Below are 20,915 nucleotides of genomic sequence, written 5' to 3'. Positions count from 1 at the left end.
AGCCATCTGCCTCACAGGCCCGCCCTACCACCAACCTGGTTGGGTGCTGGGGGGGAGGGACAGGCTTGGGGGCGGGTAAGAAAGGAGAAGAAGCCCTAGTGATTATCTTGCCCAAATGAGAAAAGCCTGACAGTCTAGGGTTAGGGGCCAAGAGGCTCTGGGAGCAAAGGTTTGGAAGAAGACAGACCCACTCTTTCCCCTTTTAACAGAAGGTGGAGCCAAAAAGAGAGGGAGTAATACCGATTCAGTATTTATTTTAAAATTTGTAATTTTGTTCATCATGGATTTTTCGGCATTCATCTTGCTGTCTTAAAAATATTGCATTGATTATTGATCTCAATCGATGAATTTCTTGGCAGTCCCTTACAATTTTGCCCCCAAAGTGACTGCTGTACTTTACCTCGCCTTACTCTTGGCCCTGGGAACTAAGGCTGTAGCCGAAGGGAGAGAGCTTAGATCTAGGGGAGGGGTGGCTTGTGGGGCGGCCGTGGAAGGGGGAGGAAGAGGCACAGAAGACTTCCTTAGATGTTCCCCTTAGATGAGGATCTCCTCAAGGCAAAAGTGGCATGGCTTCTGTGGGTTGCTTAGGAAGCCCCACAGCTCAGATCTGCAGGTCTCCTGAGGAGATCCCTTTCAAACTTTCTCCTCTAGGGTTCCTCTTCAGGGACCTCAGGCTCTGGAGGGGGGGTCATAAGCTGAGCAAACACAGACATCACGTTACCCAAAGGACACCTGGGTTTTGCGCAAACTCGGCCTTGGGCTGCAGACAATATCGATCCCATGGTTCAAGGCTGTCCAACCAAAGGGAGAGGATGATGGGGAAAGAAGTGCAAAGGTCTAGAGAGGACCCAGTCTCAGAGCAAATACCTCCCCTCCTCATTCCATGCCTTCCTTTTCTTCTCCTGGTCCCATGCAAGTGGCCCTAGGCCAGTTCCAGCTTCCAGGAAGGTCTCCTGGATGAAGTCCTGGGGGTCAGTGAGAGGAGGGAGCCAGCTCTGAGCCATGCCTCTGGCCCCCCCTCCCCCACATGTGTGCTCACGGATCGTCAGCCTACTTGCTGATGGAGCAGTGATCTGTCTCATCTCTTGGAGTGAGCATGGAGGGAAGAGAAGAGCAAATACAACCTAAGCCTCTATCAGCTCTGAGACCAGCAAAGATGGCTCTGAGAGGGCGGAGGAGACCTAAGGAAGAAGAGGAGGCATGCTAGGAAAGGAAGGGGCATGAAGTGTGGCATGGACACAATAGCTCGGCCCTGAGGAGCCTGTGGGAGAGAGAGCAGAAATGGGCAAGGCAGGTAGACTCTGGGTCACCCTTGGTGTAGGCCAGGGTCCTGGCAAGAGACAAAAGACACATTCAGTTGTCTGTGTTTGCATCACTAACAAGCCTTAATGAAGAACTTATTTATACAGGTGTAGGCAGGGTTAAGGGAACCAAGGAGGGGCGTTGAAGCCCCAAAGACTAGCAAGAGTGGAAAGCCCTTACAGGTCCCTAGTGCGGAAGATATTGGAATGTAGGTAGAAATGGGGTCAGGGTGGCCAGATAGGAGCTGGAGGGACAGACCACAGCTTCTGTCACACAGATACATGGCACGGAGGCAGAGGGAACAGGAATAAGAAATATCTTGACCTCCGTCTCCTCTTATCCTTTGACCCCCTGCCTGTGTCTACCTGTAAGGGGACAAATTCAGCAGGAAGCCAGAGGCCAAAGGAGTTCAGGTGAGTCAGTCCTTAAGGGTATTGAGTAGGGCAGAGAAGGACAAAGAATGGATGAGGGTATGCCAAGAGAGCCTTTGCAGCCCACCAGGGCAAATAAGAAAGGGGCTTGAGATACAGAGAAGTGTAGCTGTGGACAGCGGTGATCTAATCTTCAGTGAATCCGGGGAAAGAGCTCTCTGGTAATCCAGAAAATCAGGGCAAGGGGCTGGTCAGCTCATCCTAGAGTTATGGCTATCAAGTCAGAAGAGCAAAGAAGGGTAGTGGATTATGGGATGGACTAAGAGTGGGCTATGGGTGTCTGTGCCTGGGAACTAGACCGCACTGCTCACCGTCGCAGGTGGATTAGAGTCCCCAGGGTGGCAGTGGAGCCCGAGAGGCTTGCCAGATAGACTACACCCTAGGAGACTGGTGGTCATGAAGATGGGACGGTGACTGTCCTTAGACGAAGATCTCCTCAAGTCATAGCTGGGATCATTTCCATAGGTTGCTCAGGAAGAGGGAGCTCTCCTTCGGGACAGAGGCAGTAATGGGGTGTCATTCCCACCTCTCAAGAAAGAGTGCCTCTATGAGGGCATGTTCGCTTGCCCCACTTGGGCTGCCTGTCGGCACAGGGACTAACTACACCCACAGGCCTCTACCACCATGTCAGGTATGTCAGTCTTGACAACGTTGCTGTCCCTGTCGTAGTACAGCAGAGATAGGGGGCGCCGGGCTGTGGGCACACAGCATGAGCCCCCTCCGGCGGTACCAGCAGCTGTGTTGGCCTTGAGAAGGTTGAGCACCGCAGTGTGAAAGGAGGCAGCAATGCCAGGCATGCCTGCCACATGCAGTGGGCACTGCCCTGTGCAGAAGTTCATTGCATAGCCCTCAGGCTGGATGATCCAGTCGTGCCAGCCAATGTCACGAAAGTCCACGAAGAACTCTTGGCGACAACACATCCGGGATCCACCCTGGCAGTTGATGCCTCGCCGGTGAACCCGGTGCTTACCACCAGCTTTCACCTTGGCTGACACAAAAGGCCTATGGGCAGCCCCACCCAGTATGACTGAGCTCCAGGCTCCTTGGCCTTCAGGTACCAGCTCCAGGGTCAGGTGCCCTTGGTTGCAGGCAGCCTGAGCTTCACGCCCCAGGAAGAGCTGGTGCCAGCCACTGGCATCCACATCCAGCAGGTGCTGAGTGGCCGAGGTGAGGTTGGTGTCACGTGAGCTTAGCACGAGGATCTTCAGCTTTAAAGTCTGGGTGGTATTGGGAGGGATCTGTACAAAGAACATGAGGCTGGCCTGCTGGATCTCCATGCCACTAGCAGTTCTATCAGAGAAGTGGAAATCAAGACGAGTCTGGTTGATGTCGGAGAGCCCTGTGGACACAAGAAGCCCCAGTCACTGTGGCCTTCCGAGTGTCAATTTTACCAGCTACCTCTTAATTCTCAAGTATACTTGAACTCTCTGCAGCATACGGCATAGTTTACCACACTTTCTTTCTTGAAAATCTTTTCTTTCTTGGCTTCTATGACACAACTTTATGATTCTTTGATTTTGTTTGCTGGCTTTTCTTTCTCTGACCATTGTTCAATGCAAGAGTCCTCCAAAATTTGTCTTTGACCTTCATTTCCTTTTACTCTCTACTCAAGGGAGTTCTTATCCACACTCATGCTCAGCCAACACAGTTTTTATGTGGTGATTCCCAAATTTGGATGTCTAGTTCAGACTAATTCTGCACCTCTGGACTGGACGTATAGATTTGGGAATCAACAAACTTTAGGTCTAAATTTCTAACTGCTTGGGGCACTTGGGTGGCTCAGTGGCTGAGCGTCTGCCTTTGGCTCAGGGTGTGATCCTGGAGTCCCGGGATCGAGTCCCACATCAGGCTCCCTGCATGGAGCCTGCTTCTCCCTCTGCCTGTGTCTCTGCCTCTCTCTCTGTGTGTCTCATGAATAAATATTTTTTAAAAAAGGTTTAAAAAATAAAATAAATTTCTAACTGCTTAATTTTGCCACATGACTGTCCTGCCAGTACATTAAAATCAAATTTTGGGGACCCCTGGATGGCTCAGTGGTTGAGCATCTGTCTTTGGTTCAGGGCGTGATCCTGGTCCGGGATCAAGTCCCGTATTGGGCTTCTTGCGTGGAGCCTGCTTCGCCCTCTGTCTATGTCTCTGCCTCTCTCTGTGTCTCTCATGAATATATAAATAAAATCTTTAAAAAAATCATTTTTTTTCCCAAACGGAAGTCACTCTTTTCCTTCTTATATACCCCTCTTTCTGTTCTTCGAGTTGGAGGCACCACTACCCTCTTTATCATCTCCAGAAACCCCCCTCTGTGAGCACCCCCTCTATCCCTATATCCAGTCCCTCAGCACAGTGATTCTATGTATTTCTCCTTATCACTATTGTTCTTGTCCAGTCTTCTCTCTTCATCCCTCACCTGCCCTACTGAAAAACCAATTAAAATTGGTTTTCTATTCCCTCCACTCCACTGAAACTGCTCTTGTCAGGATCACCGACACTTTCTATATTGCCCAATCCAATGGTTTCACCTCTTTATATTCATCTTACTTGACCTTTAAGCAGTGTTTGACACACTTAATCATTCCCTCCTTCTTGAAATATTTCCTTCTCTTGGCTTTTGTGACTCTGGCCACTCTATCTTGGTCTGTTGCTGACAGCTCTTCTTCCTCTGCCTGACCTCTAGTTGTTGATGGTCCTGAACTCCCTTCTTTTCTCTATCTATATTCTTTTTGAGAAGCATCTCATCAATTCCCATAGCTTTCTATTCCATCTGTATGCTGATGACTCCCAAATATATATCCTTGGCCCTGACCTTTCCCTGATTTTCAGGCTTGTATATCCTGCTGCTGATCTGATATTCTATTTGGATATCCAGTGATATTTTAAACTTTTCACCTTCAAAGATAAACTCAAGATTTATCCCCCCAGCCCAAACCTATTCCTTTTCCTACCTAATTCCCTATACATGCATTGCTTAAGGCAAAATCTTATTGCTCTCATTCCCTACTTTAAAATTATCTGCAAGATCTGGGGTGCCTGGGTGGCTCAGTCAGTTAAGCATCAACTCTTGATTTCAGCTCAGGTTATGACTTCAGGGTTGTGAGATCAAGCCCTGCACCCGGCTCTGCACTCGGCATGGGGTCTGCTTGAGATTCTTCCTTTCTTTCTGCCTCTGCCCCTCCATCCCACTTGTGCATGCTCTCTCTGTCTCTCAAAGAAAATGAATAAAATCTTTAAAAAAATAATAAATAGGGACTCCTGGGTGGCTCAGCGGTTGGGCGTCAGCCTTCGGCTCAGGTCATGATCCCGGTGTCCTGGGATCGAGTCCTACGTCGTGCCCCCTGCATGGAGCCTGCTTCTCGCTCTGCCTGTGTCTCTGCCTCTCTCTCTCTCTCTCTGTCTCTCATGAACAAATAAAATCTTTGCCAAAAAAATTTTAAAAACAAAATAAAAAATAAGCTATCTGCAAGATCTGCCCACTCTACCTCTAATTCATGAAATAATTTCACTAATCCCTACCTCCTCTACTACATATTAACCCACAGTCACCTTTTTCTTGAATTATAGCAATGGCTTCCAAAGTGGTCCACTGCTGTCCCCCAAACCATTCTCTATATATCAGCCAGAACGCATTTTATTATATAAATTTGATCAGCTTAATCTCTTTAGCCTAAGACCCCTTGGAGGCTTCCCATTGCTATTTGAATAAAATCTAACCTCCCCCCATTTTTTAAAAAAAGATTTTATTTATTTATTCATGAAAATACATAGAGAGGAGAGAGAGAGACAGAGACACAGGCAGAGGGAGATGCAGGCTCCATGCAGGGAGCCCAACGAAGGACTCGATCCCGGGTCTTCAGGATCACGCCCTGGGCCGAAGGTGGCACTAAACCGCTGAGCCACCCAGGGATCCCAAATCTAAACCCCTTAACACAGAAAACTCATATGATCAGGCATTCTGCTATTTAATGGCTATGTTCTACCTATACTGGCTCTTTTCCACTCCTTGAACTCAATAAACATGGACTCACCTCATGGCCTTTGTTTTTTTTTTTTTTTTTTAATTTTATTTATTTATGATAGTCACAGAGAGAGAGAGAGAGAGAGAGAGGCAGAGACACAGGCAGAGGGAGAAGCAGGCTCCATGCACCGGGAGCCCGACATGGGATTCGATCCTGGGTCTCCAGGATCGCACCCTAGGCCAAAGGCAGGCGCCAAACCGCTGCGCCACCTAGGGATCCCACCTCATGGCCTTTGCACTTGCTCTTCCCCCTGTGTGAAACGTCTTAATTTAAAAAAAAAAAAAAAGATCTTGGAGGGGATCCCTGGGTGGTGCAGTGGTTTAGCGCCTGCCTTTGGCCCAGGGCGCGATCCTGGAGACCCGGGATCGAATCCCACGTTGGGCTCCCAGTGCTGGAGCCTGCTTCTCCTTCTGCCTGTGTCTCTGCATCTCTCTCTCTCTTTGTGTGACTATCATAAATAAAAAAAATAAAAATAAAAATAAAAAAAAAAGATCTTGGGATCCCCAGGGGGCTCAGCGGTTTAGTGCGGCCTTCAGCCCAGGGTGTGATCCTGGAGACTCAGGATCGAGTCCCACGTTGGGTTCCCTGCGTGGAGCCTGTTTCTCCGGCTGCCTGTGTCTCTGCCTCTCTCTCTGTGTGTTTCTCATGAATAAATAAATAAAGTCTTAAAAAAAAAGATCTTACTTATTTGCTTGAGAGAGAGAGGGAGCACAAGCAGGAGGAGCAGCAGAGGGAGAGGGAGAAGCAGGCTCCCCACTGAGCCAAGAGCCCAACGTGGGACCCAATTCCAGGACCCCAGGATTAGGACCCCGGGATCATGACCCAAGATGAAGGCAGATGGTTAACCCTGAGCCACCCAGGCAACACCCCCCCACCCCCAATCTGAAATGTCTTTCCAAGATTTTTGATTGACTGGCTTCTTTTTGGCATTCAGTTCAAATGTCCCTTGCTCGTAGAGGCTTCTCTGACTAACCTATCTAAAGCAGCCTTCAACTCTATCTCTGTCTCTCTAATACACCATCCTGCTTAACTGTCATTGTAGCTACTATTACTCTCTGTAGACTTCTTGTTTTTTTTGTTTGTTTGTTTTTGTTTTTGTTTTTAACCTGGGCATGGCTGTGTGACTTGATTTGGCCGATGAGACAGGCAAGCACAGTGCAAGCAGAAACCTGATAAAGGTTTAAAGATATTTGGGCTAGACTCTTGAATGATGAGAAGCCATGTGGAGAGACACTTTGAGGATCAGAGACCATCTCAGATGTTCTAGCACCATCTAAACTCCTGACTGAATGTAGTTGTTTCAGTGACTTCAGCTACTCCTCAGATGGAGATGAAGAACTGTCCAGATAAGCCCAAAGCACAAAAACCATCAGAAATACCTAATTTCTTGTTTTAAGCCTCTGTCTTTGCACTGGTTACTTATATTAACTGGTAACTGAAACAGAAATTAGTAATAGAGGTAGGGTATTCCATAACAAAGACCTAAAATATGTAGCTTTGACTTTGGGACTGGGTGGCAGGCAGAGTTTGAAAGGATGGTGAGGAGACTGTTAGTGAAGGTAGGGAGAACAGTGAGGAAATTGCTATCAGAAGCTGGAGAAAGGGGAACCTGTGTTATGTATTGGCTATCATCTGCAGCAACTTGGAAGCTAGAAATGGTATCTAACAAAGTTGTGAATTTAGCTAAAGATATTTCCAGGCAGAATGTTGAAAGTGCCAATTGGCTTATTTTAGCTGCCTATGATAAGGCATTTCAGGCGTGAGATGAACTAAAAAAGAAACTGTTCAATTTTCAAGCAGAATTTAGAGAAAATATTTCCAACAGGACTTGCTAGATTGAACAATAATATATTTTTTTCATTCCTCACCTATGTGTCTGGTGAAAGATTCTTAAGGTGAGAAATAGTCTCAGGGCAAAATCACATCCAGGGCATTGTCAGTAAAATATGGTCTCAGAGCGAAGATCAAAACATTTAATAAAGGGTTAATTGTAAGACCCTTTGTTAAGATTTAACACCTCTGTTGGGACACCTGGGAGGCTCAGTGGTTGAGTATCAGCCTTTGGCTCAGGTTGTGATCCTGGGGTCCTGGGATGGAGTTCCTCATCCTGCAGGGAGCCTGCTTCTCCCTCTGCCTGTGTCTCTGCCTGTCTCTGTGTCTCTCATGAATAAATAAATAAATAAACAAATAAATAAATAAATAATAAAATCTTTACAAAAAGATCTAACGCCTCTGTTAAATCTTAAAAATTTAAGATGATGTTCTGTAGATCCTCTTAACTAGACAATAGGGCTTCTAAGAATCTTAAAGTGTATCGACTCACAACACCCTGACTTGTAACCAACCTAAAGAGGGGTCTGTCTTGAATAAGTTGACTGCCTTTTTGTCTAATTGAGCAGACTATAATTTATTATTTAGAAGGCCCACAGGGCTTCACAGAAGATTTTAGTAGGGAAAGCAGCACCAGTTTGGACTAAAAGCTACAGAGATGATTCAAAATGAAAAGAGGTCTCTGGGCCCCTAACTTCTTTGGTCAGGAAGCAGGCTGAGAAAACTGCTCAGCCACAGACACAGGTCACTTCCTATTTAAAACGAAAGACATCTCAGAGGGTGGAGCCAAGCGCTGAGACAGTAGATCTAGAAGAAGAGCACTGAGAGAAAAATCCTACCAGGGACCAGGACTAAACCCTGAAGGAATTCTGGATTTGGGGTAGACTGAGATATATGCCTGGCTGGATATCAGAACTTTCATGGATCAATGACTGTTCTGTGTCCCCCATCCCCCCGTCTTCCTCATCGAACAGGAGTATCTATTATGGTTATCCTGTCCCTGTGTCAGCAATGTATGTTAGGTGTGTGGGAGGCAGATACCTTGCATTTTTAGGTCACAGGCAGTAGTATGTATGTTGGTAAATGTTTAACAACTGGATTCCAGAGGGAAATAAATCCTGATTTGTAGTGTTTGCCAGTTTCTGTGGTATAAATTCTCCCACCACAGCCGATTTCAAACTATTTTTTTTTTTATTTATTCATTTATTTATTTATGATAGTCACAGAGAGAGAGAGAGAGGCAGAGACACAGGCAGAGGGAGAAGCAGGCTCCATGCACCGGGAGCCTGACGTGGGATTCGATCCCGGGTCTCCAGGATCGCGCCCTGGGCCAAAGGCAGGCACTAAACCGCTGCGCCACCCAGGGATCCCCGATTTCAAACTATTAATGTGACATCACTGGATGCAGACTTGGGAGGTGTTGGCATGAGCAGTTCCAGGACATCGCTGAGGGCCCCTACCCCAGTTTCCGCAGAGCCTCACACTCCCTCTTCCTACGTACACAGGTCTTGCTTTCACACTATTGTGTGGATGATAGCTTAAATTGGAATAAAAGCTCCAAGCTAACATATCAAAATGCAAAAGGTAGAATCTGGGTATCAGTCATTCTCACTTCCAAATGTCATCCCAGATCAGGCCCCCTCCGGCTGAATGTTGTACTCATTCACTGATTAGCAAATATGTGGAAAGTATATAGACTTTGAAGTCAGAGAGAACGGTGTTGAATTCTGCCCCTTGCAAGCTGGATGACCTTGACCATGTAAATGATCTTCTTTGAGTATCAGTTTCTGCTTTCATAAGATGGGAATAATAAACTCTGCTTTACAGCCGGGGTAGTTGTGAGGATTCATTGAGATGAGACAGGCACACTAAATACCTGGTAGCCATCTTTATTGTCACAATGTGGCCAGGAACTGGTGTCAGGGATACAAAGGTGGAAAAAAACTAAAAACAAAAAACAAAAAAACACCAAAAAACCAAAACCCCAACCAGGATCTTGGTGTTCAAGGGAGCCATGGTTCATGGTCATCTGTCCACCTTGTGCTCATCCATTCTAAGCTACTTTTCTTTCTTTCCTTCTTTTTTTTTTTTTTTTGTCTTTTAAGATTTTATTTATTTATTTGAGAGAGAGAAAGCACGAGAGAACATAGCAGAGGGAGGGAGAGGGGAGAAACAGGCTCCCCACTGAGCAAGGAACCTGATGTGGGGCTCCATCCCAGGGCCTGGGATCACAACCTGAGCTGAAGGTGGCCACTTAACCAACTGAACCATCCAGGTCGTCTCCAAGCTACTTTTCAACTCCAAATTCAGTTTGCTCGTTCAGACTCTAACGCACATTTCTCTTTCTTTTAGAATGTTGTTTACGGGGAGGGGGGGTGTCCCTGGGTGGCTCAGCGGTTTAGCGCCTGCCTTTGTGCCCGGATGTGATCCTCAAGTCGCAGGATCCTTGAGGATCCTCGAGTCCCCGGATCGAGTCCCACGTTGGGCTCCCTGAAGCTGCCTGATTCTGCCTCTGGCTGTGTCTCTGCCTCTGTGTGTGTGTGTCTCATGAATAAATAAATAAAATCTTAAAAAAAAAATGTTGTTTACCATTTTCTACCATTAAAGTCAAACATGTTCTACAATACTAGTCCATTTGCAATCTTCTGAAAGACTTCCCTGACTCACTAGGACCCAACGAATAACTCCTGACCCAGCAAGATCTGTGCCCTCCTCTAGCATTATTTCATTCTTCCTTACCTTCTAATTCATTTATTCCCAACAGCAGCAACTACACCCCTCATGGGAAGGAGGGAATCTTCGATTTCTTGCTCTCCCCCATCTTAACCTTCTAAGAACATTACCTGTTTTACTTCATTTAATTCTCTCAACTATCCTCTCATTAACCCCATTTTACAAATGAGAAAACTGTTAACAACCCAGGTCACACATTAATAAGCAGCTGAGCAAGGATTTGAACCCAGGCTTATCTGGTTCCAAAGTTTGTGTTTTTCATCATAGGCAGGGGTGCCTTGAATTGGAGCCAAAATCAAGAGTGGGCCGCTTTACTGACTTAGCCACCCAGGCACCCCACAGTTTTCAGTAGTTTTAAAATGAGGATAACAATAGTACTTGCCTCACTGGGTTGTTGTGAGGATGATCTCAAGGAGTTTGCCTATGTAAAAAGCTTAGGATAACGGAGATGTTATGTAGGTGTCAGTTATTTCTACTTTACGCTAGCTTCTGGTGATAACATGGGGAATAAATGACAGTTCCTGACCTCAAGGGGTGTACATTTAATAGGAAATGGACTTCCCAGGAAACCTGGAGGGAGGCAATTTCTCATGGAGTTTAGTTTCAGGGCGAGGGCAGGGGAGCCACTGGAGAGGGAGCTCCTCACCCTCAGGTCAGGGTGGGTTTTTTCAAGACAGGAGTGCTGGATCTTTTTTTTTTTTATAAGATTTTATTTATTTATTCATGAGAGACAGAGAGAGAGAGAGGCCAAGACATAGGCAGAGGGAGAAGCAGGCTCCTTGCAGGGAACCTGATGTGGGACCGGATCCCAGGACTCCAGGATCATGCCCTGGGGCTGAAGGCAGATGCTCAACTGCTGAGCCACCCAGGCGTTCCAGGAGTGCTGGGTCTTGAAGAGAAAGGAGAGTGGGTGCTGACCAGGAGAAAGGGGTCAGGAATGGGAAGGACCTTCTAGACCCATGGAGGAGCTCGCAAGAAGCTCAGAGGCCAAAGAGATCACTTGGTGTTCTGTTCCTAGGGTCCTGTCTCCAAATTCTTGACCTTCTCTCCAGCTACCCACTGTAAATTCTCCAACTCCTCTTTTCTCTCTGGACTTAACTCTCCCTTCTTCTCTATCTTCTATCCTTTATTCCCCACTTTGACCCCGTTCTGATGTGAGGGCCGAAGGTATTAAGATGAGGGAGCAGGGGTAGGCTGGAGGTATTGTAGTCCTGGTGTTTTACTTTTTCCCTTTTCACTAAGATGAGGCATCTGGGGGATGGGGAGACAGGGGCCAGAGAAAGGACAGACTGCCTAGCTCCCAGCTGAAGTTGGGTGCAGGCCCAAGAAGTGGATGAGCTCACACCACAGCCTGTGGAAGTTTGTGGGAGCCAGAGGAGATGCAGGCAGGCAGTCTCAAAAGAAGTGAAATCTACCCACTTCCCAGCTGCCCATTGGTCAAGTCTAACTAAGAGAAAGCAGGGGGTGGGGTGGGAGCATAGGGTTAGGAGATTATAGACCATGGGAAGCAAGAGTTGGGAGAGTTTGGGGGAGGGAGGCAGGGGTTAGGCTGGGGAGGAGACTTTTCCTTCCTTGGGGGAAGATCTACAGAACAGGAACCCACCTGTGTCAGCAAAGCTGATGATCTCATATTCCTGTTCTCCGTCAGCCTCCGGAAGCATCCCCTGCGGGGGCCCATGGAGGCGCTGCAGGGCGGCCCTCAGAGCAGCTCCGGACACAGGCCTGCTCAGTGTTGGGCGCTGGCTGAGGTGCAGCTTCTCCAAGATGCTTCTCTTGGCCAGGTCAAGCAGCAGCTCTCGCTGGCGCTCCACGTCCACGGCGGGTCCTCCACATGCCAGACACTGACTGTCAGCCCTGGGAATGGCCACCGTAGCTGGCGCCAGGAACAGGAAGGCCAGGAGTAATGGGGAGATCATTGCTGAGGGAGGCCGTCCTTTAGGGACAGGGTGGAGATAGGGCCCTAAAACGGGGGCTCAGGATCTCAACAGCTGTGGTCTCTGCTCCAGCCTGGCCGCCGGGGGCCCTGGAAGGAGAATGCGTCCAGCTGGCATGACTCCTTGTTGCAGGGGTCAGAGCAGCCAAACATCTGACTTGAGAGGTGAAGCCAGTTGCAGGTAGAACTTGGCAGAAGCCTCCAGCACATAGTCAGTGAACGGACAGAGTGGGGGATGTGAGGGGAGGTTGTTTTGTTTGGGGAAAGAAATGTCCCGGGGCCAATGTCGGGAGACTGTGGGTTACCCACGTAAGCTGCCAGGCCCGGGGACAAAGGTTAGAGATGAAATTCCCCTTCAGCTCAAAGGCCTTGCTGGGAAGCCTGGAGGAAGAGGGAGAGGCGAGAGGTTTTAAGACAGAGTGTTAAAGAGTGCCTCTCAAGCCAGAGGGTCCCCGGCAGGGCACTCTATGTCATTGCCATATGGATAATTGGGAGTTTCACTTTCCTTTGCCTGGTACTTCTCAAAGCCCCTCTGCCCCCTTCCTCTCTCCCTGAGGCTCATAATGCAGACTCCTTTGTTCACCATCCCCTCCTCTACCCCTGTCCACTGGACTCGAAACTAGCCATGAAGATTAAGAGAAAGGAGGGGACATGTTCCAGCCAGGTCTTCTGTAGCTTTAGGGGGGGATGTCTGAAGGCGGGAAAGCTAGATTTGCTTACCCTTTGAGGATTCTTCTATTTAGGAAAAGAAATTTTGACATTTCTCGGAATCCCTGGTCCTCCAAAGGTCCTGACCAGTGTTTCTGCCACCGCAGGGTTTTACTGGGCAGGAATGGTGGGTGGAATTAGGAGGATAGGTGTTTAAACCAGATGATGCTGGTCAAAATTCTGTCTCTTCCTTTTATTAGCTGTGTGACTCTGGGCAAGTTACTTGACCTCTCTTGCTTTCATTTCTTCATTGGAGAAATGGGAAAAATGATCACCCTTGATTCCAAAATCCAAAAAAACCTCATAATCCACTATTTTTTTTTTGTAACTCATATGGTGACGCGAACAGAGGGAGGGTTATCTATGATCATTTTAAAAATTGTACTGAAGGCTGTCCCTGGGTGGCTCAGTGGTTTAGAGCCTGCCTTTGGCCCAGGGTGTGATCCTGGAGACCTGGGATCGAGTCCCACATCGGGCTCCCTGCATGGAGCCTGCTTCTTCCTCTGTCTGTGTCTCTGCACCTCTCTCTCTCTCTGTGTCTCTTGTGAATAAATAGATAAAATCTTAAAAAAAATTGTACTGAAACCATTTGTACATTTTTACTCCAGAAATATCAGTTATTTGATTATGGGATACCCCTGGGGGTATTCTATAATACACAGTATATGTATCATTTTACCTTCCTAAAACCTGAAATTTTCTGATTTCTGAAACATGTCTGACTCTATGGACTCTGAATAGGGAATTGTAGATCTGTAATATCTCAGAATTTTGAGATTTAAATAATTTTGTAAAGCAAAAATACAGTGGCTGACACACAGCAAGTGCTTAACAAAAGTTTTATTATTTCTGCTATGCAGGTTTTTTTGTGGGCCCGAGTACCTGCACCTCTAGATGTGCTGAAGAAATTCTGCCAATATCTGCTGTTCTGAGCTCTTCTTTCTTAGATGCCATGCCCCCAATCTTGGTCTGCAGTGCACTTGGCCAGTCTGTTGCTTTCCTTGTATTCCCAGCATCACACACAGGGCCTGATCTATCAGTGTTTATATTTTTATTTTTTTAAAGATTTTATTTACTTATTCATGAGAGACACAGAGAGAGAGAGACACACACACACACACACACACACACACACAGGCAGGGGGAGAAGCAGGCTCCATGCAGGGACCCTTGCGTGGGACTCGATCCCAGGTCATGCCCTGGGCTGAAGGCGGCGCTAAACCTCTGAGCCACCCAGGTGTCCCCATGATATATCAGTGTCTAAAGGTGTGGGAATACCTTCCTCCGTGTTATGGAGAGTTAGTTGACATCCATCACTGTGTATGTTTAAGGCACGCAGCACTAACCTCTCCGGGGCTCACTCAATCTCCCTTACCTCTGGGAACGAATTGCTCCTCCTGGTTCCCGCAGCACATTGAACATGTCTCTATTTATAGCACTTACATTGTACTGTAATTATTTTTTGCCTACTGCAGTTCTTGTGACATAGTAAATATGTAATAGTCAAATTCTATCAATATAAGACTACAGTGCTTCTTTGAGGGAGTTGGTCAGTCAATGACCCACATACATCTAATCGATAACTAAATTGATTCTGCCTCCAACGGGCCCAATGGGGGAGGCTGCAGACTCAAATGACTGGCAAGGGAAAGAACCACATCTTGGAATGGGGTGTACGTGAGTTTAATAGGATAGACTTAAACCTGCTTTATTTATGTATGCATTTATGTATTTATTTTAAAAGATTTTATTTATTCTTGAGACACGGGGGGGGGGGGAGGCAGGGACACAGGCAGAGGGAGAAGCAGGCTCCCCGCAGGGTAGCCCCAGCAGGGCTCCATCCGGGACCCGGGGTCATGGGGTCGCGGGGTCACGACCTGGGCCAAAGGCGGCCGCTCACCCACCGAGCCCCGGGGCGCCCCTACACCTGCTTTAGAGAGAACTCAATTTTTTACATCTGGAAAACACGGGTGTCCGCCTCGCCCCGACCCTTGCCCGTTTATCCCACAAGCGTTTATCGCGGGGTTGCTGCCCTGCGCGGGAGGCTGTTCTGAACGCGCTCGCGCTCGCTGAATCCCGGCCTCGTCCCGGAGTCAGGAGCACGTTCGGAGCTGCGGCGACGCCGACGGTCCTGAGGGACTCACCGCGGGCTGAGGGCGCCGCGGCCCGCCTGACACACAGCGCGGGCGAGCGACGGAGCAAGCGCGCGGGGCGCAGAGAGGCGGCGGCGACGGGGCGGCGGCGGCGGCCTGGCGGGGCGCGGGGGCCTGGCGGGGCGGCGGCGGCGTCCGCCGCGGGGGAGAGGCCCCCAGGCGGCGGGGCGCGCGGGGCGCAGGGCGCGCTGACGACGACGCCGGACGTGCTGACGTAGCGCGCAGGCCGCAGCGGGGGGCGGACTCCGGGCCTTTCTTCCCCTTCTGGTCCCCCCTCCCCCTTTTCTCCCTTTCCGGGTCTGGTTCCCCCTCTTCTCCCCTCTCCCCCTTCCTTCCCAAGCCCCTTCCCCCCCCCGCCCCGGTCCCCCCTGCTCCCCCGCCCTGGGCCCCGGGGAAACCCCCGCCGAGAAGAGCCCGCCCCCAGGAGCGCGCCGCCGCCGGCCGTCGGGGCCGAGCCGCAGCCGAGCGGCCGTGGGCCCGGGCGGCGGGCGGAGACGCGGGCGCCCTCCCCGCGGCGGCCCGCGCGAGGTGAGGCCACCTCCGGGCCGGGAGGGCGGGCGGCGCGGGCGGCGCGGGCGGCCCGTGGGGGGGGGGCGTGGCGGCGGCGGCCTGGGTGCCGCCGGGGGCGGGGGGTCGGGGCCGGAACCCCGTGCGGGGCTGCCCGAGGCGCCGCCAGTGTGCGCGGGGAGCGCAGGCGAGGAGCGGGGCCGGGGGCGCGGGCGCGGGCGGGCGCCACCTGTGGCCTGTGCCCGGCCGGGAACTGTTGCGCCCTGCGGCGTGGGGCAGGCCCGCTCCATGTGTTTCTTGGGTCTCCGTGTTCCTTTGAGCCTTGGAAAGGTGTGTGTGTGTGTGTGTGTGTGTGTGTGTCGGGGGAGGGGGGGCTGGAGCCTCCCGATGCTCAGCCGGTGCCTGAGTTACTGGAGGACGCGGATCCGAGCCGGAGCGTCCAGGACGAGGTTTCCGGAGCCTAAAAGTCGGGCCTGCATCAGGCTCCTCACTCACTCTTTAGCCCTCTTAAAACTCTTGGTAACTCCGCAGAATAACTATCCACTCAATGGATTGTTCTGGGATAACGAGGAGACGTGTTTTCCAGGTTTATTGAGAAATCATGGACATGTATTACCGTGTGTATTTAAGGCACGCAGCTTGATGGCTGGATTTACACATATTGTGAAATGATTATCAAAATAGGCTCAGCTAGCCTCCGTCCTCTTGTATGGTTACAATCAAAAGAAAGAAAATAATTTTTCCCCTTGTGATGAGAATTCTTAGGATTTACTAACAACTTTCCTAAAAATCTCATAGCAGTGGCCACCATAGTCACATTATAGGTCACGTTCCCTACTCCTTATTTTATAACAGAAAATTCGTGCCTCTTGACCCCCTTGCAATGCCCGCTTACCTTACGCTCTGCCTCTCTAACCACAAGTCGGATCTCCTGCAGCTTGGTTGGTTTTTTTAGATTCCACACAGAAGTGAGATCTACACTGTCTTTCTCTGATTCACATGCCTTTGAGGTCTATCCATGTTGTCTCAAATGGTACAATTTCCTTCTTTTTTATGGCGGACTAATATTTCATTACACACACACACACATATACACCCCACACAACTTCATCCATCCATCCATCCATCCATCCATGGACATTTAGGTTGTTTCCCTGTTTTTGCCAGTGTTAATAATGCTGCCATGAACACGGGGGTGCAGATACCTCTCAGAGTCAGTGTTTTTGTTGGTGTGGGAAAGTTTAAATTCAGATCCCAGTTGGATGAATATTCTTGTGTACATTTTTTTTCAGATAGATTTAACGGAAAGAGAGGAGCCTGAGTTCTGTCTGATTTTGGTGGGCAACATGGAGACTCGGGAAGAAGGAGGTGACAGGTTTTTACTTCAGGAATATCACACATTCCTAGCATTTTATTGTATTTTTAGATAGTCAAATTGGCACTTGAATTAGTTTTAGTGGCTCCTCTTTCTCATGCATTTTTTCCCCCTTTCTCCGTGTTTCCTTTTTTTCCCTTTGTGAAGCCTTTAGACAAAAATGATTTATTTTATTTTTAAAAATTTTATTCGGGAGAGAGAGAGTGAGAGAATGAGCAGGGAGAGCAGGGGAGGGAGAAGTAGGCTCCGCTTTGAGCAGGGAGCCCAATGCAGGGCTTGATCCTAGGACACTGGGATCATGACCTGAGCTGAAGGCAGAGGCTTGACAGACTGAGCCATCCAGGCGCCCCAAGACAAAAATGATTTAAATAGGGGTGCAGAGTGGTAGGTTAGATTAATTCAGTTAACTTTTTAGTTACATGTTTCTTCCCCCATTGCTGTTCTCCATAAGGTTGAGGGGACAGTCTGGAATATCTGATGAACTGTCAGCGAAAGTTAAATTTAATTTGAGAGTTGCAGTTCTAGCTGTCTTTGTGTCCACAGTAAGATCTATTGTAGACCTCCTCTATCTATTTATCTATCTATATCTATCTAAAATATTTTATTTATTTATTCATGAGAGACAGGCAGAGGGAGAAGCAGGCTCCACGCAGGGAGCCCAATGTGGGAATTGATCTGGGGACTCCAAGGGTCACACCCTGGGCCCAGGGCAGGTGCCAAATCACTGAGCCACCCAGGCGTCCCAAGACCTCCACAATTTAAAACAATTTTTAAAATTTGCGTATGTAGGGATCCCTGGGTGGCACAGCGGTTTAGCACCTGCCTTTGGCCTTGGGCGCGATTCTGGAGACCCGGATCGAGTCCCACGTTGGGCTCCCTGCATGGAGCCTGCTTCTCCCTCTGCCTGTGTCTCTGCCTCTCTCTCTCTCTCTCTGTGGCTATCGTGAATAAATAAATAAAAATCTTTAAAAAAAAAATAAAAATTTGCGTATGTAAAAATAAGGTGCCTGATATTTTTTACAGGAAGAGAGTCTGAAGGATAATAGTTTACTTGCTTTTTCAGAATAAAAACCAAAGATTTTACAATTGCCTTTAGAGCCCTAGATCTGTAACACTCTTTCCTTCCCAACATACTCCTCTGGTCTCCTGGCCCTTCCTTGAGTAACCTGGGCTCACTTCTGCCTCAGGGGCTATGTGCTTACTCCCCAGATCTTCCTGGATCACTTTTTCACTATAAAGCTGCATAGCTTTGTCCCCTCATCTCTTTCAGTTCTTTATTTAAATGGCACTCAAACAGTGACATTTCCTTGGCCATCTCAATTGCAACCCCCCCCCCATTTTACATAATTCCCTATCCTACTTCTCTGCTTTATTTTTCTCTCTCTACCCCTTAGCAAGGGATAGCACACTTGGGTGTGGTGTCCCCCACTAGAAAGTGAGTTTAATGGGAGTGAATAGTCTTGTTTTGTTAATTGATGTTCTCAGCCCTTAGCATAGAACTTGACGATGTGCACTGGGTGCTCAATAGTTTTCTCTTTTCCTTGTCATGATTTTTTTGATCATGGTTGGTTGTTCTTGGAGGAGTGGAATGTGCGTTGGGTGCTCAATGGTTTTCTCCTTTCCTTGTGATTTTTTGATCATGGTTGGTGTTCTTGGAGAGGTGGAATGAATTTTCACTAGGATTTTGTGAGGTACTCATTGGAAAAATTTGAGATTATTTTTGTCATTTCTTGCCACATTTCTTTTTAGATTGTATTTATTCATTCATGAGAGAGAGAGAGAGAGAGGCAGAGACACAGGCAGAGGGAGAAGCGGGCTCCATGCAGGGAACCTGACCAGGACTCGATCCGGGGTCTCCAGGATCACGCCCTGGGCTGAAAGCGGGGCTAAACCGCTGAGCCACCTGGGCTGCCCACCACATTTCTCTTTTTGACAGAAGTCTTGTGCTTTTAGGTCTTTGAATGAAAGCACTTCGAAGGCAGAGAGGATGGAGTATAGGGGATCTTTGGTGTTGGTGGTCCTAGAGGAAGATTGTTTTAAGATCTTATGTGACTAGAATTTTTACCTCTCGCTTTAGTCTCTTCCCTTGATGTTTGTTCACTCTTTTTTTTTAATAAATTAATTTTTTATTGGTGTTCAATTTACCAACATACAGAATAACACCCAGTGCTCATCCCGTCAAGTGGTGTTTGTTCACTCTGATGAGACAACTCTCACTATCCTTACCTCTTTGGCCCCAGAGCACTGAATCAGGCCGGTTCCCCTTTGAATTTTTCAGTAGACCAAAGATGGTGGTTGATATTTACAGTTGGGCTGTATGGGTTATATTTTCCCCCCCATTCATGTGGAGCAAGTTGAGCTAAAAAACTTAATAGCTTTTTTCTTTTCTTTTTTTAAAGATTTTATTTATTTATTCACAAGAGACACACACACACACACAGAGGCAGAGACACAGGCAGAGGCAGAAGCAGGCTCCATGCAGGGAGCCTGATGTGGGGTCTGGGGACTCTAGGATTATGCCCTGGGCTGAAGGCGGCGCTAAACTGCTGAGCCACCTGGGCTGCCCAAGAATAGTTTTTTCTAACAGTGATGGAGTGGTTCGTTCTGGGGAACATCTGATCTTTTTTTTCACAAATCCATTTGGTGGGGGGCATTTTTAGCAACTAAATTCTATATGAAGTCTGAGGAGAAAAGGAGTAGGCCTGAATTCTGTGGCTTATCCCTTATTTATTTTTTCCTTTCTCGTATCTTGATTGGCACATTTGTTACCTTCGTTGACCTTCTGGCTAGAATGGCCTAGATGAGATTTCTCTTTGTGGTAGTCCTGGCCACTGTTCTCCAGCTTAGGAAGGCAAAGGGGGGTGAGAAGGGGGTTTTAACACTTTGTGAGAATGCTGGTAGCAAAGCCTAAAGTTTTTGCTTAAACCTTTGCCAGGACAGTGGAAGCTGCCAGGCCTATTTTGAGAATGGTTTGTGGGAGGGTGGAAAAGTTGAGGGTCTTATATCTGTTGGACTGGATGTGGTTCTGATATTAGTGTAAAGAAGTAGCAGCAGCAGAAATGTATTATAGTTCTTATGTGAATAATTTCTGACATAATATGGGCAGATTAATAAATACTTCTATTATGCTTCTGTTGTCCCCTTTTTTAAATCCTTTCACAACGTTTCTAGGAAGTCTTTCTCTTGCTACAGAGATTCTTAAACATCTCTATGTCACAGTCTCACCTCTGGGAGATAACACTGAGTTCTGACAATATTTTAGTTTAGGTAATGGTTTTGAATGATGCAGTGCTTATTTCTGTGCCAGATCTCTTTGGGAACTCAAGGAAAGCTTTCAGGAAAAAGCGTATTTTGAGGAAGGGATAAAAAGCGTTGCATTTTGGTTGCATGGTCCCAGGAGGTGCAGAGGAGAGAATTTTGTGAAACTGTGTGTATGGTTTTTTGTTTTGTTTTGTTTTTTTAAGGTTTTTCTTTGCCTCCTTGTAAGACTGGATAAGGGACTCTGAGTGTCCTTGTGTGGAATGTGCTGCCAGTTTACAAGTAGGAAAAATAACTGGACTCATGGCTTGAATGTGTATGTACGAATACAGTTGGTGGGTCTAATTTTAGAGACCTTCTTCATACACAGTGGCCTCAGTATTTTCCTCCAGCTGTATCCTTCTTACTCTCTGTGTAGAAAACATTTCTACTTCATACCTTTAACATTTCACTTAATTCCTTTCAGTGGTTGGTTAACTTTTGCCTTACCATGGTTGCTAGTTTAGCAGTGTAGCACACGTTCCATCTTTCCAATGAAGTTACTCTCTCCATTCCTTCCTAACTTTGGGTTTATTTCTGAAAATAGAGATGGAAAGATTTTTTAACATTGATCTGTTTTAACTCCTTTTTGAATTCCCTTAGATTTCCTCAGCACGTATCTGTTTTCTCACACTT

The 20,915-nt window shown here is 47.8% G+C and overlaps 2 protein-coding genes across 29 annotated transcripts in view; one reads left to right on the top strand and one right to left on the bottom strand.

The window, feature by feature from the left end:
• Positions 1-237: 237 nt before the first annotated feature.
• INHBC (inhibin subunit beta C) lies at positions 238-12,609 on the bottom strand. Its single transcript, XM_077913516.1, has 2 exons — positions 11,910-12,609; positions 238-3,072 (listed from the first exon to the last, which is right to left on the bottom strand). Exons 1-2 carry the CDS (start codon positions 12,220-12,222, stop codon positions 2,330-2,332), a joined length of 1,056 nt encoding a protein of 351 aa, XP_077769642.1. The 5' UTR covers positions 12,223-12,609; the 3' UTR covers positions 238-2,329.
• A 2,882-nt stretch (positions 12,610-15,491) lies between these two features.
• The window catches only part of R3HDM2 (R3H domain containing 2), a 164,606-nt gene continuing 159,182 nt past the window's right edge, over positions 15,492-20,915 (top strand). For 10 of the 28 annotated variants that reach the window (XM_077913499.1, XM_077913488.1, XM_077913501.1 and 7 more), the window contains exon 1: positions 15,535-15,628. The gene's annotated coding sequence lies outside the window, so the exon portion shown is untranslated. Of the gene's footprint in view, positions 15,629-16,925; positions 16,976-20,915 lie in introns of those variants that run through there. The other 18 variants (XM_077913511.1, XM_077913506.1, XM_077913509.1 and 15 more) reach the window with 6 other exon arrangements.

This window comes from Canis aureus, chromosome 11 (genome assembly GCF_053574225.1).
Source record: "Canis aureus isolate CA01 chromosome 11, VMU_Caureus_v.1.0, whole genome shotgun sequence".
Classification (NCBI taxonomy): domain Eukaryota; kingdom Metazoa; phylum Chordata; class Mammalia; order Carnivora; family Canidae; genus Canis; species Canis aureus.
Note: the sequence above shows the minus strand (reverse complement) of the source record. Positions and strands in the feature narration are given on the sequence as shown.

Coding starts and splice junctions, on each gene's coding strand:
- INHBC (XM_077913516.1), bottom strand. CDS start 12,222: ATGATCTCCCCATTACTCCTGGCCTTCCTGTTCCTGGCGCCAGCTACG. Junction 3,073..11,909: donor CATCAGCTTTGCTGACACAG/GTGGGTTCCTGT, acceptor TTGTGTCCACAG/GGCTCTCCGACATCAACCAG.